At 43.3% G+C, this 16,772-nt stretch overlaps 1 protein-coding gene and 1 pseudogene across 10 annotated transcripts in view; both read right to left on the bottom strand.

The window, feature by feature from the left end:
* The window catches only part of EGFL6 (EGF like domain multiple 6), a 180,069-nt gene that overhangs the window by 19,070 nt on the left and 144,227 nt on the right, over positions 1-16,772 (bottom strand). For 5 of the 10 annotated variants that reach the window (XM_072956110.1, XM_072956111.1, XM_072956102.1 and 2 more), the window contains 5 exons: positions 14,407-14,519; positions 8,906-8,998; positions 5,172-5,291; positions 2,293-2,412; positions 555-689 (listed from right to left, as the gene is read on the bottom strand). In XM_072956110.1, coding sequence (XP_072812211.1) covers positions 555-689; positions 2,293-2,412; positions 5,172-5,274 — 358 coding nt within the window. In that variant the 5' untranslated portion in view covers positions 5,275-5,291; positions 8,906-8,998; positions 14,407-14,519. Of the gene's footprint in view, positions 1-554; positions 690-2,292; positions 2,413-5,171; positions 5,292-5,412; positions 5,477-8,905; positions 8,999-14,406; positions 14,520-16,772 lie in introns of all 10 variants that reach the window. The other 5 variants (XM_072956106.1, XM_072956107.1, XM_072956108.1 and 2 more) reach the window with 3 other exon arrangements.
* On the bottom strand, positions 16,311-16,603 carry LOC116277194 (large ribosomal subunit protein eL37 pseudogene; annotated as a pseudogene).

Genomic DNA, 16,772 nt, shown 5'->3' with positions numbered 1-16,772 from the left:
AAATATAAACAAAACCAAACCAACCCAATTTTTAAAAAGTTCCCCAAATCACCTTGAACTATTTGCCTCCTTACCAGAACTCTACAGACCAAAGTTACTTACTTTAAATGTGTATTGACCTGGCTTCATATAATTCATGCTATCAGGGTTCCCTAAATGCCAGAAACTTAAAAAAATGTAATTTTTTCTGTGTTGTTACGGTGGTCAGTACAATAGACTGTTCAACTAACAGACTGAACTGATGTCAAAATACCTGTGGTGTGGGAGGCATATATTAGGAATTTGGGATTAAAAGATACACAGTACTATATATAAAAGTGAAAAACAACAAGGATCTACTGTAGAGCACAGGGGACTATACTCAGTACCTTGTAATAGCCTATAATGAAAAAGAATATGAAATACATGTACATGTATGACTGAATCACTTGCTGTACACAAAAAACTAACACAACATTGTAAATCAACTAAACTTCAATTAAAAAAAATCTGTAGAGAAAGCCTACGGGTTTGATGGGGAGAGGAAGAAAACAATAGGTGCCACCAGTTCTTACCTACACAGTCATATCGGCCACTGATATATTTCAGTTCAAAACCAACATGACATTTGCAGTAGTAGCTCCCAAATGTGTTCACACATCTTCGATTGTAGGGGCAGATGGCTTTATCAGAAGCACATTCATTAATATCTAGGATGGGGAACCAGGAGATGTCAGGGGGTGCAAGAAAGTACCCTCCCTCCAAAATACCCCCATGCCCGGGCACATCCGGTTTCTTCGCTGGACAGCTCTGATTACCCTGGGAGCAGCATCACGTCCTCCAAGAAGTGTTCGAGGCCCCCTAGGCTTACTCATAGTCCTTCCCTTTGTGGATCTGTCACTCTGCACGTCGTGTTTTAGAGGCATTATCTCGCTGTAATGACTACTTATTGTTCACATTTTCTCTCCTGTTAGGCCCTGGCTTTTCTGGGGCAGGGAGCATATGTCTGGCATTTTGTACATATACATTATCTTTTGCTGACCGAATTAGCATTTTTCTAGCTATGGATATGGTATGGCAAACCCAAAACACAAACATTTAAATTTTGCATCTTACAAAAGAAGTATTTCATTAGCAAGCTCCTCTAAGTTCTGCCGTATTGTTCCAAATCACAGAAATGTGGTTTCCTAAGAATGTACTTAAACATACATTGTGGGTCAAGTATAATGATGTAATGATGCCACTTCAACAGAAAACAGGCTTCCTTCCTTTTCTACTGTGGAGAGTCACGTCACAGAGGGGCTGACTGCTACGGTCACCGAGCCATTAAGATTCAGGCTTTGCCTTAAGTTTCAGAGGTCGAGGCAAATAGATGTCAAGTTGTTATTTTGCAACTGTGGTTAAACACGCAAGTTGGTGCTGACTTACAGCTCCCTCTGCTTTCTTAAAATAATTAATAAACAAGCGTTGGATTGAGTGAAATTATTTTGGGGGGATCACTTTTGTGCCCATCATCTTTCCCCTCCAATAAAAACGGCACCCGGCAAACCAAAGAAGTGGGTGAAAATCTGGATTCAGTTTGATCAAGAATTAGCCTTATCATATAAATACGACTTTACCAAAGAGTACTAAATCTCCTGAAATGAATTAAATCTTTGACTACTCTCAAAAAGTAGAGCCAAAGTTTTAATTTACACAGGTTTCTAAAAAAAAGTGTTGAAATGATTTAGGATCTATTTGGCTGCGCTTCTGAAATGCAGTTTATCAAGTTACGTACATTTAGAGTAAACAGGCACCAAGCACCCTTGACAGAAAAATACTTCTATCGCAGTACAGAAGTTAGAATAGTAACTCATACTGCTATTTGCTTATTTAAATCAAACAAAATTAAGAACTTTTTCAACATTCTGTTTGGTTTGACACCCCTAATTAATGCTAGATGCTCACTTGCTCTAAATATTATATATTTATAGTGCAATATAATGAAATACAGTACTAGGAATATATACAATTTGGTAGTTGAAAGAAAATGTGCAGGGTAAATACACTAAATTAAAATTACTTTTACATCTTTTTCCACCATGCATTAGGGAATCCAAAAATAATAGAGAAGTGCTCTTTCTAGCATCACAAAGTGTTTCTAGAGCATATGTTGCTAAAAACATTGTCTCAGAAATGGACATAAGTCTGTAGTTTTAGGAGCTTTCAATGACTAGTCTACAAGCAGGCTGCGATGAATGAAAAAGGAGGATTCAGTAAAGGGAGAAGGTGGGGGTGGGGGTGGGGGAGTGGAGGCGACTTTGGCCGCTCTACCTAGACAAGATCTTCCATTCAGGGCTAGGCGGAGGCCGGAGGATGGACAGAGACAGCGTGGCCCTCCCTCCGTGTCTTCACAGCCATACTGGCAGTTTGTCAGCGCACACGTCCTAGAGTCTGCAAAAGTAGGCACAGATTAGCCCCCACGAGATGGTAAAAAGTGCTTACTGAGAAATGATCTCTGACATCTGGGACATTAAACCAAACACGTGAAATGGTATTCGAGGATAAGCTTCGTTGCCTGAGTCCCAAATGGAGAACCAAGTGGAATCTGGGCAGGGGTGGTGTCTTGGTGGCCCCGGGGTCTGTTTTGTTGGCCAAAGTACCGCATGCGACCTTCATTAGATAGGGCACGCCCCTCATTTACCAGAGACTGCATCTCTCTCTCCTCCTGTACCAGCTCTAATCACTCCTCTGTGCCACCCGGCAGGTCTCTATTATTGGCTGAAATGCAACCTCTTAAGATGATGATCAGTCTGCGTAATTAGGGTAAAAGAATGCAAATTCTAGGGGGAGGGTATAGCTCAGGTGGTAGAGTGCATGCTTAGCATACACAAGATCCTGGGTTCAATCCCCAGTACCTCCTCCAAAAATAAACAAGTAAATCTGATTACACCCCCCCAATGAAATAAATAAAATTAAAAAGAATGCAAATTCTAGCAATCTCTCCATTCACATCTGGCCTCAGTGAGAGTCACTCGAGCCAGAAAACCTTGTCTTCTAGGTGCCTGTGTTAAAACATGTGGCAGATATGACTGATGGGCTACCCAAAAGCCATTCCCATCACCGAGGCTAGAAAATCAGTTACTTATGTTTTTCCCCAGCTTCTCTTGCAGCAACAAGGAGTGGCCATATGCCTCAGTTGTGGCCAAAGAGATATTAAGACAAGTCTGCTAGAAGGAGTGAAGCTTCTGGAAAAGATACTGCTGCATGATAAAAGGGACAGGCATAAAAGAGGTGTTTGTTCAGTTGGCATCACTCCTTTCCCCTTTGTCTTGCCTACCTTCGATCTGCATGTGATATCTGGAGCTGGGGCAGCCATATTGTGACTAGGAGGCCACAAGCATGAGAATGAAATCAATACCCTGAGGATGGCAGAGGTGGAGTCCTTGCTGACCTGTTCTGGAACTGCTCGCCTCCAGCTTTTTTGGTAAATGTCATAATTTAGTTGGATTTTTCTGTCACTGCTAAAGAGAACTTATCTCACAAAAATGCATTTCCTTAGCAGGAGTCCAGTATGTGTAGATCTTAAGTGTCCACAACAGGGGAGCACGGAGAATATACTCTCTCTATCCAGCTGCATGCATAACATGCCAATCACACAGCTGGACAAAAGAGACTACAAGGGGGCAGGTGACAGAAAATCAGCTTCCAGGAGAGAGGACCAGGGCTATCTGGACACTTTTTTTGAGCTATAAACAGGAAGGCGCAGGCAACCCTTACAAACAGAAGTAGATAATTAGGGATAGATACACAGGCCACGGTAATGTAGCAAACACCCACTGATGGTTATGTTTCTAGTTTATTCTTTTCCTCCTTAGTTGTCTTCTCTCAAAATTAATCTTCAAAGTTTACCTCATTCTATCTTTCCATTTGGAGAAAGATATCTTTTTTGGCACTAATTAGGCTTTCACGGAATGTTTCAGAAACATCCATCAGCATACAGCTTTTCAAAAACGGTAAGTGATTACTATAAAACCCTGGGTAGCTGTTCCCACGGGACCGGTCGGGGCAATTCTGGCACAGTCCTATTTGGTAGTGGTTGCATGGGTGCCGGCCTTACAAGAATTCATTAAGCTACATATTTGTCTCTTGCGGGTTTGTTTAACTTATAATAATAAGGATTTTTTTTAAAAGACTCTTGGAAATCCTAGTTTATCTCTTAAGCTTGTGTGCTAATGAGAATCCAGGTGACTGGTGGTGTTGGGGCACTTTGCCAAGGAGGGGCAGCGAGCCGTGCATGAACCAGACCGCACAATTGAGGGAAGCCCAGGATGGGCTGGGGAGTCCACGGGACTCTGCAACCATGGGCACAGGCTCCAGGTTTGTTGAGGGCTGCAGGGCAGAGGAAAGAGAGACGGGGAGAAGGGAGGGAGAGGGGAAACAGGGAGGATGGGTTTGGTTCTCAGTTGCAACATAAAACCTAAAAAGGCTTCCTTCTCAATCAGTGAATAGATACAGACACGCACCCTCCCACAGGACACGGGCTGGGTTCTCTTTATCAGAGAAGGGCTTTTCTTTCCAGGAATGTGAATCAGAATGTATTTCCAAGAAGAGGCACTAATCTTTGAGCGTGGGGCAAGGGGCGTGAGAAAGGTAGTCGGTGGGGAGCACTGATGTCCCAAGATGGACTTTAACTTTATCACTTTCCTAAAACAATATGCGTATTTGATTCAGGATGCTTATTTTCATGAAGAAATCCAAAACACTCCTGCACATATGTATAGAACTTATTTTTCTGCTCAGCTAGTCTATTTATGTAAAAAGTTAAGTGGCCAGAATAGGCAAATCCAGAAAGCAGATTAGTGGCTGCGGGGGCCTGGGGGGAAGATGAGTAGGGAGTGACTGCTAATGGGGACGGGGTTTCCTTTTGGGGTAAAGATGTTCTGGAACTAGACAGTGGTGATAGTTTGTACAACACTGTGAACGTACAAAATGCCACTGAATTGGACACCTGAAAATGGTCAAAATGCTGAATTTCACATTATAGGTATTTCACCCCAATTAAAAATAAAATAAGTGTTCAAAGATGTTTTGGCCTGAGGCAATGTTAAGAGTCTTTTGGGTACTTACCCCCTCCCCAATTACTCAAGTCAACTTTTCCCCAAGCATCAAATGGCAAAAGTCAAGGCTCCAGGTTGGCTGCTGAAACTTACTGGAACACGTGGTGTCCGGCATGAGCATATGCCCACTGAGGCAGAAGCACTTGTAACTACCATGTGTATTCATACATCTGTGTTGACACGGCCAGGGTCTCATTCCACACTCGTTCACATCTGCAGGCAGGAGTCAGAAAATGGAGAAAGGTTAACTGAATGGGGAAACATCCAGATGTGGAACTGGGTTGGCCTCCCTGGACCCCACCCGTGGAGGTGGGTACAAGGGGCAATGACTCACCTCTTCTCCGACCATCATTAAAGGGCTGGTGAGGATGTGGAGCAAATGGAATAATCATACTCCGCTGGAGGGGATGTAAATGGGCACAACTACTTTGGCAAACTGTTTGACAGCAGAAAAGTTAGCTATAGACATAACGGCCACCCAGCAATTCCACTCCTGGGCACGTGTCCAACAGAAACATGGATACTTGCTCACCACAGAAACATGTACTAACATGACCGCAGTAGCACTACTCTTAATAGCCCCAAACTATAAAGAATTCAAATCTCTCCCAGTGGAAGGACGGATAAATGATTTGGAGACTCATGTGATGGAATACCATATAGCAATGAGACCGAACAAAGTGTAAGTACAAGCAACCATGGGTCACAGTCACAGACATGGTGTGGGAGAAGCTGGATACAAATGCGTACATTCAAAACCACCCACAACTAAAACAAAACCAAACCAGGCACCACGACTCTGCAGGAAGAGGTCAAGATACGGTTCCTTGCTGGGGGCTGGGGACAAGTGACTGGAGGGGAGAAGGGGTCTTCAGGTAGGCTGTTAAGTTCCTATTTCCCTATCTGAATACCAGTTACATGGGTGTCTTTGAACATTCCTTGAGTTGTACATTTCCAATGAATGTACAATTTTGTATGTTTACTACTTGAATAAAAAGTTAGAAATATATACTTTAGATACTTCTGCCTTTAATGCTGTCCCAGGCAGCCTATGTCACATGCCAACAGCACAGCTTCTTTTCAGTTATTATTCTGGGCGGCCCCATGCTGGGCCAAATTGTCTAGGCTCCAAATTGTCTTTCCAGAGGGAGCCCCACCAGGCAGCTATTATTGGTGGTGAGGTCATAGGACAATATTTAATCCCGTGTAAAGATGGTCAGAGGATGTTGTTAAATAAGAAGGCTGCAAAACCATTTGCTTTAAAATTTGCTTTAAAAAAAAAAAGCAAAGGAAAAAATGTCTGGGATGCAATGCTCTTAAGTGCTAATAATGGTTACCTTCAGGTGGTAAGACTGAAGGTGACTTTCTTCTCTGTGCTCTTCAGTGTTTGAAGTGTTAAACGTTACAAATGAATTGGCTTTTTTAAATTAAATTAAAAATGATACAGAAGGAAAATAAAACTTTAAAAGCAATCATGGGTCTCATCTTTGGGAATGTGGTCACATGGGTGCCTTATGTCTTAACTCCCTTAAGGAAGACAGAGAAAAGAACCAAATTCCACGTAAGGTCAAAATTCAGCATGGCAACAGGTCAAGGGCATCCTTGAAAATAAAGAGGTGGACGCTTTCACCTCTGAAAAGAACCTTACGTGGGGCTTTTCCGATGCCTTAGCCAGACATCTGAACCCCCTTCTCCATTGCCAGTCCCTGCTACCCTATTATCTCCTGCATGGATCCTAACTACCTCAAAAGCAGGAATTTAAAAAAGCTGGTTGGACATAATGGGAAAGCCAGGAATACCCCTTAACTTGGCCCTAACGCAGAGGCGTCTCTTGGAAGAAGCATTCTGGGGAAAGACATCAGTTGAGGGTTGAAACCTGTGGCCATTAGTAGATACATGTGGACTTTGATCAAGCTGTCCCGGGGCAGGGAGGCTATGGGAGGAGGACAGACCGTCCCAAACCTGAGCCAACTGGACCACTCCCTCAAAGTGAGTATTTTACTGGGACTTGCAAATCAGCATGAAAAATGTCTTCTCTGTTTCAACTCTCTTGAGAAGGTATCTTGGTACAGAATCCAAGACATATGGAAAAACAGCTTTTCTGGTGTGAAAGCCCTGGAAAGGGACACAGCTGAATTATGACTTAGGAGAGCATGACTCGTGACGCGCCTCCCTCAAGCAGTTGGACGCGGTTCTAAGAAGCACCGTGGCGGCTGAGCTGGTGCTGGGACAGAAGGGAGCCAGAGATTGCTCTCTGAGGCCGCGGGGCTGGCCGCTCAAAGGAAGGCTATTGGGCACCTGCAGCTCACCTCCGGGCTTGGCATGACAGAGTGGAGCGCGTGCCTGCCCTTCTAGAACCCGAGCCAGCCTTTCTTCAGCGCAGCTGCACTGCTCTGCTACGCTTTGCTCAACTGCATTCTAGGACTGGGGATTCTTTCTTTTTTCTTTCTTCCTTCCCTTCCTCCTCTCTTTCTCTCTCTTAAATTTTCATGGAGGTACTGGGGATTGAACCCAGGACCTTGTGCATGCTAAGCATGCGCTTTACCACTGAGCTACACCCTCCCTCCATGGGGACCCTGTCTTAATTAGTCCAGGTTTCTTCGTGGCAGGGTGTCTCAGCCTCAGCACCATTGACATTTTAGGGCAGATCATTCTGTCGTGGGGGCTGATCTGGGCACTGTGGGATGTTTAGCAGCATCCTTGGTCTCTACCCCACTAGATGCCAGTAGGAATCCCTCCCAATGTCTTCAGACATTTACCAGATGTCCCCTGGAGTAAGGTTTCCAAATTGAACAAATAAAAATACAGGATTCCCAGTTAAATATGAATTTCAGAAAAAATGACTAACCCTTTTTTAGTATACCTAGGTCCCATACAATATTAGGAACATATGTACACTGTAAAATTATTCGTTGTTTATCTGAAATTGATACTGAAATTGAAAATAAAATTATATTTAAATTTACATCTAACTGGGGATCTGTATTTATCTGGCAACTCTTCCTGGGAAACAAAACTGCCCAGGTTGAGAACTGCTGTTCTTGACAGTATAACCTCTTTAATGTCTTCAGATAAACAACCTATGACAAAAGTTATAAATGGCCTTTTAAAAATCTATCAATGACAATAAAAAATATGCTTGTCATTTAACCTAACAATTGCATTTTTAGGTATCTACCCTATAAAAATACTCACTCAAGGGTGCAAAGACATGCATAGAATGATGTCTGATTTAGCGTTGTTTGTAATGGCAAAACATTAGGGACAACTTAAGTGATAGTGGTTAATTAAAGCATTTTTTACATAAAAGATAAAAGCATTTTCTCTAGGGACTGGGAGACAGCCTTAGAAAGTAGGAGATAGTCCTGTATCCACTGACATGCAAAGATGCCCACAAGAAATATTCATGTTTGTACAATAATAGAAAAAGAACTGCAGGGGTGGAGGACACACTGCTAACTATGGGAAGAGGAGCTCCTAGGGGTGGACAAGCTCATTGTTTAATTTATAGCCTTTTGCACTGTTGGATTTTTTTTAGTAAAAGACAGGTATTACTTCAGTAGTTTAAAAACATAATAAACGCAATTTGTTTAGTGGAAAAAGGTCTTTTATCTGGCATCTTAACAAAAACATCAGCATGCCTTTTTCATTTTTCTAGAAGAGACTGAAAGATCTGGTATTGAAATCACTTTCATTTGAAGATTCAAGTTAAAATCTACAAAATTCTGAGCACCGTTCTTGGGTCCCACACCCCTCGCTGTGATGGCTGAACTGCTTCTGAAAGCTCTGGGTAGGTTTGTATCACCAGCCTGGTCTGCAGTACTGACCTTGACTGCAGGTTTTCCCAGTGTATCCTGGAAAGCAATGACATTTGTTTGGTCCCACACACTCCCCGAACTTGCATCCAGGTTCACACGTAGCTGTGGAAAGAAGGTTGTTTGACCATAGACGAACAGCTGTAGTTAACGCAGTGCAATGTCCCCATGTCAAACTTGGCCGCCTTCTGTGTGACAAAGAAATCCATGGCAACACAGAGGAAGATCTGCTTCCTCTCTAGTCTGTGTTTACCTTTAAGATACTGGAAATGGTTTTGCTTCTTAACTAGATCGCCAGCCCTCCACCCCGCCATCCCTCTACCCAGAGAATACAAGTTTATCAAAACTTTGCTTAGTATTGCCACACCTCCAGTGACATTTAAAGAAAAAGAAAGCCTCCCAGACCACAGTCAGCCAGTTTTGCATGTCAACACAGAAGTTTTAACACAAGGAGTACAATTTGTGAGCTGGAAGAGACTACAGTCATTCCAGGGTAAGTGCCAAGGTCCCTCTCCTTCTTTCTGTTGTCTGCGTCTTTTTTCTCTCTCATATTGTCTCTCCTATTTTTCTTTCAAATGATCAAAATCTTTTTAACACTGTGTGTTATCAGTCAAAATAAACAACCCTTGGATTGGAGGCAGGGAGCCACTACCTCCAGCCCCAAGGATGGGAACCCAAAGCCTCATGATGGTGGTGGTGGTGAGGGCGATGATGCAGGTGTGGCAGAGGCAGGATTTGGTTTTTGGTTTTATCCATTTCTGTATCCAGACACCTGACCCAAATGAGGAACTCCGTTTGTTTGATGAGTGAGGTAAGGGGAGAACCAGCAAGGATCAGATGTTTCACTGATTGGGTTGGGTCAAAGAAGATGGAAAGTTTGAGTCTAGCTTGTAGGGAGGAGATAGGGAGAAAAAGCTGTAGATAAAAAAAACAACAACAAAGGAAAATGGGAAAACCCAAAGAGAAAAAAGGGAAGAGAGAAAGCAAATCATGAATGAGAGACAAAGGAGGCATGTAGAGAATCACGGACCCCCACATTTCCTGGACCTAGTAGGAGATCCGGAAGTAGCCAGCAAATGAAAGGATGAGTCAGCAATTGCCCAGGAATGCTGCTTACTTCTCTGCACACTGATTCTCTGGCTCAGAGTAGATCTATCCCCTAAGCAAGCCTCTTCCTAAAGACCCAGCCTCTTCCCCTTCGACCCTCAACCCCACTTTTTGTTAATGTCACCATTCATCTCTCAGCTCCATGGACTCAAAATCTCAGTTGTCTCTCTCTTTTCTTGTCCACAAACCAGTTACAGCATCCTCTCTCTCTCTCCGTTTTTACCACCAATTCATTCACTGAACAAATATTTATCTAGCTAATGGGAACAACTTTGTCCAGCGATATCTTAGAGATTACACCACATGCCACTCTCTCCCGTTTCCCCACTTCAGCCTGTGACCAGTACTTGGGGATGCTGGGGCCTAACAGCCTAGCCCCTGGTTTCCAAGCAGCACAAATTCTGTGGTATAATTAACACTCCAGAGCTCCCTGTAGGATCAGGTTGAAGCCATACTTTTCTGGAAGCCCCATCTTTGCTTAGCTTCTTCCCCTGCTCCCTCACCCCCTTACAGATTCCTCCTGAGAGTACCCCTCAACATGATATTTGTACAAGAATCCTCTTCACGGGCTCTGCTCCTGGGATATCTGATGTCAAACACATTAATCTGTTATTCCAAAGGCATAGTTCTGATTGTGCCACGCTTGACACAGAAGTCATCAAATAAGGGGTGGGAAGGGATAAATTTGGGAGATTTGCAACTGTTAACCACTACGTATAAAAATAGATAAAAAACAGATTTCTTCTGTATAGCACAGGGAACTATGTTCAATGTCTTGTAATAACAAGAATATGAACAAGAATGTGAACAAGAATATGAAAACGAATATATGTATATATATGTATGACTGGGACATCGTGCTGTACACCAGAAATTGACACACTGTAACTGACTATACTTCAATTAAAAAAAAAAGTCATCAAATTATCTTTGTTGTGTCCCGAATACAGTACAGGTATCATAATCATGATCTGGCCCCTACTTTCTTTTGCAGCCTTAGCTTACTCTGTTCCCCAGACACAGGCAACACTGTGGTCGAACTAGATTGCCAGCTATTCTCTAGGGCTACCTGTGCTTTCTGTCTCTGTCTCTCTGTTGTTACCTCACACTACAGCACCCCTCCTTGACCCTCCAATGGTTAATATCCTCCCAATCCTTCAAGGACTACCTTGCACAGTCCCTTCTTCCAGAAGCTTCCACAGATTTCTCCGGCCACATGTGAACTTCCACTCAACTTTGAGAACTCCAAAGAACTTTGGCAGGCTTCTCCCAGGAAACTGATCAGTCTTCATCTTACTAAATAATTAGGTATCTATTTTGTGTCTAGCTTTGACTTCTGTCTACTACTTGACTCTTAAGTGCTTTCAGAACAGGGACTTTAACATTTATCTTTGTTTCTCCTGCTGTGTTTAATGGGGTTGTAAACATGTTAGATACTCAAATAGTCTTGAATAGTAAGTAAAGTAATAAGCGCAGAACTTTTACCAGAGAAACATTTATGGCTCAGAATAGATCCTAAGTGAGAAGGGAGGGGAAAAAATGCTCCCAAGCAAAATTTTTCCACTTTTGGAGACAACCGAGATAGAAGTTGATTTCTAATGTCTATTTTGTTATGGTTATGTTCTTGGAGAAGCAGCTTAAAGTCTTAGATGCTAGAAAAAATAAATCTTTTATTTTTTTAAGTCCTGAAGACCTCTGATTGCTCCCTGGAAAGTTATTTTCAATGTGGTCCAGACAGGAAAACCCAGGATTAATGCCAAATAGCACAGAGGAGAAGTGGTGAATAATACCCTTGCTGCTATAAGGTCAACACTCCAGAAAGATGTTTTTAATTTACAGTAACTTCGGGTCTGTGATTTGAACAATCAATCCACAGCCCAAAGGAAATTCCGTTTATGTCTAAAACGGCCTGAGATTTAAGTGTGCTTTAGATAAAGGAAACACTCTTATTCAGTTCTCCTGCACACTCCTCCGTCTGTAGCTTTTCGCTGGGGATCTGTTCGTGGACAACAACTTCTCCCACCTCGCTAAGTGACCAACATTTGAAGGTTAATGCTATTGAGCGCAGAAGACTCTGCCCTGGAAGCAGATTTAAGCAGGGCAGAGGCCAAGATCTAGAAAGCTCTGGCATTGGAACAGGGCCTCTTGAAGAATGAAAGGTGAGTAGATGATGGAGGTAAAGGCTTGGGACCTCACAGGCTGGGGTCTGGCTCTGCCTATTGGGCAGGTTGACACGCGTTCCCATCTCATTAACATGCAGGCCACACTCTGACTTCAAAATCAGAGCCCTGGCAATCAGGGACTAAATACCCTGTCATATGGTGCCTCAAGTAGCGTATGACTTTACCATCAAGAAGGATCACGTCGGGGGTGGGTGTGTGTGGCGGTATAGCTCAGTGGTACAGGATGTACTCAGCATGCGCAAAGTCCTGGGTTTAATCCCCAGTGCCTTCATTAAAAAATATGAGAAAAAAGAAAAAGAAAAAAATAAGAAAATAAAAATAAAATTAAAAATATTAAATAAAAATATTAAAAAAAGAAGTATCATGTCAATTGGGTATCACATGAGACAGATTTTAGATATAAAAATCATTGCAATTTAATACTGGAGCATTTTGCTGGAATCCTCTGAAACACCTTGCTTTAAATTCTTTCATGCTTGTGGTATTATACTGCCCACAAAAGCTTTGAGAATGTGGCTGGCTGTGTGTACACTGGCCAAACTGCTCTGATCTAGTTCCAGAACAGCCCTTCCAGAAAGCCAAAGTTCACCCTCATTTATTCACCAGAGACACGCAAGTTTTATGGCAGTAGGTACTGAAGTTCGTACGACTGTAAGAGAGATTCCAAATCAGGCATCCCACGTGGTTTTTGCCCTTTCCATCTGACTGACTTCCAACAAAAATGTGCCATGTTCACCTGGAACAAGAATAAAGCAACTCTGAATTCCCCCATCACCTGGTGCTTTGATGGACAGAAGTCTGAGATGAGAGTTCTTGGTCCTTTCTGGGTCAGGAGTAAGTTAACAAGGTATTTCCTCTGTGTACCAGGTAATGAACACAGCCGTTAATGCGGAGGAAATGGAGCCTCAGCGAGCTGCCCTAGCTTGCCCCGGGTTACCCACATCATTCTGGTTCTGAAGACAATGCCCTTGATCATGACACTATAAATCCAGCCAGTGTGGGGACCCACCCTTTTAACTGACAAAGTCCCAGGGGGATGTTCTGAATCTCTTTCTCTAGGCGGGCAATGATGAGCTTCAAATATTTTTCTATTATCGTCACATTCTTGTCATCTCCTTACAAGAAAACTGTGATGGTGGAAGGTTTTACCTAATACTGAGCATGTGGGAGGAATACCAATGTCTTCCAACATAATGATGGATTTCAGAAATGATGCAGTTTTGACCTCACCTGTGGTCTATCCAGATATTTTTGAACCAGCTAGAGAGGAAGAGGTTGGGGCAGGGAAAGAAAGACCAGCAAAAAGAAGGTAGCATGTTATTCTTAAAAATAGCTAATTATTTTTGTGCTTTATAGTTTCTAATCCAATAGGATCCACACCAACACCTAAACTGTATGGGACACGCAGTCGTGTGTTTATCCCGTTTAACAGACAAAGGATTCGGCTTAAGGCATACGCCACCTACTAGGGACACAGGGACCCGGAGACCAGTTCCCACCCTGAAGGAATGCACCAGTCAGAGAGTCAGCTAGAAGGAATGCGGATTCAATTCGTTTACACCATGAATATGGATTATTATAGAAAGTCATACAAAAAAACGAAGCAACACAAAATGCTGTGCTCATCTCTATCCTCCCCAAGTGTCCTGAAATGATCAGAGGCCTCTCTCGGGGTTCCTAACACATGATCTGAAAAACAGTGTCCAAGGCAAACGATGGTTCCTCAGTTTGAAATCTGTATAAAAGAACTATGCATATCTTGCCTATAGGCATGTATCTCTTGAAACCATCTAGAAACTGGCACAAGGACTTCAAAAACATGAGTAACAAAACTATAAATTAAATAGCTTACTTTCTTGTTGGTGACTGAAGTCTACTGGTGGGGTGATTCATAATCAAAAAGTCAATTTCATTAGAAATCAGTTGGAAAAATTCTAATTAGAAGGAGGTATTTAGTGGCTTCTTTTTGCCCAACTCAGGTTCTCTAGATTAAAACAAAAACAGTAACGAACAACCCAGCCAGACTCACTAAGATAGCAGCAGAAATAATTGACAAGACAGGGCTCCTACAACAAATCGTGCCTAGGGTGATGGTGTTGTCCCTGTCCCTCCTCTGAGGAACCCACTGGCAGTTTGGTGACAGCTTACGGTACCACAGATAAAAGCCTAAGGACTCTGGCCTACTACCTGAGCACAGGGTGGTCTGGGCTTTTACACAATTACCTTCACAGACTCCCTTGTCGCTCCTCCTCCAGCCATAGCAGCAGGCCAGCTTGGCTCCATAGCGACAGACCCCAGGCTGGAGCGACGATGCCAACAACCCACGATCCCTTGGACTGTGGATAAAGAGCCACGTGTTAGTATTGAGAAAACAGCAAGGAAGGGCAACAGAGACTCTGCCCTGCTACCGAATGGACAGGAGACATGACAGTTATCTGGTTAATCTCCATAAACCTGCCGGAAGTGCCAGATTAGATTCTGAAAATCTGAATTTTGGGTTGCCAGCCTCTGCTGCCATCCCTGGCCAGCCTTTTCCAATAATTAGCATCATCTATTTCCTTCTTCCCCAGGGTTAAAAGAATTAGGTTACGTAATCTACAAAACAAGGACACATGAAAGCAGCCAAAAATGTCTGTTTCTGAACCTTGCAGAGGGCCAATTTTCAAATCTGCTCTGTATAGACAGGCACAGTGGCTACCCAGGTCTGTGTCCGCTTCAGTGCCGAGCGTGGTGGTGTGACCCCCTGACCCCATGGCTTTGTTCCAGACGAGAGCGCTGCACTTTTACGTCCACTGGCCACCTGGGAACCACTGAACAAACTGGAATCTTGACGCACAATAGATGGTTCAAGCTGGAAGGCTCTAGAGATCCTTCCATGAAGCCCTCTCATGTTACAGATGACAAAACTCCGCCCGAGGGAGCAGTCACAGCCCTCGCAGACCCGTGTCAGGGACGCCAGCCCAGGGCGCCTTTCACTCCTGCAAACACCATTTACTCAACTCTTCAACTGTAGAACAGGGGTCAGCAAAGGTTTTCCGCAGAGGGTCAAATGCTAAACAGTTTAGGTTTCACGGGCCATGGGTCTTTGTCCAAGGGCAAAAGAAGTCCTAGGCAACAGTAAACAGGTGGGCGTGACTGTGTTCAATAAAACTTTATTTGTGGACACTGATACTTGAATTTCATATGCTTTTCATATGTCATGCAATAATGTTCTTTTGCTGTAGCTTTAACCACTTAAAAAGGTAAAAACCATTCTTAGCTCAAGAGCCACATAGAAACAGAAGGCCACCCCCACCTTGACCTGTGGGCTGAGGTTCGTTGAGTCTGATCTAGAGACTGGACCCCAGCTCTAAGTGCCGCGACTCAGCTTGCTGTGTGCTCACCTACTCATGGGTCCGGGATCGGACCAGGTTGCTACCAGATTCTGGAAGACAGGGCTTCAGCTGTCTACTTTGTGGCTGGCTAGGGTTGCTTTCTCATGCGTGTTAAATATACCGTAAAATGCTTCCTGGGCTCTTTAACAGACAAGGAATGCATATTTTACCATATGCTGCACGACTGAATTTTATGCAAGTTTAATAAGAACTTAGTCAAGGTCAGGAAGTTAAACAACCATAGAGTTTTCCCTGGTGGTCTGTCTCTCCCACCAACTTGGTTAATCAGTGAAGAGCTACAAAGATATGGTCTGGCATAGAAAATAAACTTACAGTTACCAAAGGGGAAAGGAGTGGAGAAGGGATAAATTAGCAGGAGCTACCTCACAGAGGGCCTGCTGAGTTAAGTCAGGGCTCTCGGGTCTTAGATCCCAATCGCAGGCAACAGGACAGCACTGAAGGGTTTTAGTTAGGACGTTATCTGGTAAGATTTTCCTTTAGAAAAATATCATCATGGCAGAAGTCTGGAAAAAGGACTAGAGGGAGGCAGAATAGAAGCAAGGATACCAGTTGGCTCAGGAGAAAGATGCTGGTAGCTTTAGCTGGAACAGTAGCAGTGGAGGTGGGGACTTCATAATGGATTTCATTCATTCATTCACTCATTCATTCATTCCACAAGTATTTTCTTTCTCTTCTTCTTTCTCTCTCTTTTTTAAACCAGAACATTTATTGCACAACTAATTGTTGAAATCTTTAAGACGAACTGGATGCCGCAACAGCTGCCCTCTTCAGTTTAGGTGTCATTTCTTCATGGAATCTCTTCCTGAATCTGTGGTATACAATTTTTAGGTGCCTCCTTTGACTGGTCCCAGTGGTATTTTGTCTTTTAGCTTTAGCATTCCAGTTACACTTTCTCTTATGCTTGGCAGCGTAGCCACATTTGTCACAGGTCAACTTCTGAAGGTGGTAAGCCTTAGAGCCACATCGGTGGCCAACATGTGTGTCTTATTCTGACGCTTTCCAAATGATGACGTTCCCTTCGTCATCTCGCTTCTGTGACTGAGACCAAAGGGCACAAGTATTTCTTGAGGCCCTACAATGTATCAGGCACTGGGTTAGTCTCCACAGGTTCAGCAGCAACCAAAAGGAACATAATACCTCTGCCCTCATGGTCATCACATTCTGGTCAATTGGATGTACTGGTGAGAGGACTCC

Source organism: Vicugna pacos, chromosome X, assembly GCF_048564905.1.
Source record: "Vicugna pacos chromosome X, VicPac4, whole genome shotgun sequence".
Taxonomy (NCBI): domain Eukaryota; kingdom Metazoa; phylum Chordata; class Mammalia; order Artiodactyla; family Camelidae; genus Vicugna; species Vicugna pacos.
This window is presented reverse-complemented; position numbering and strand designations above follow the sequence as displayed.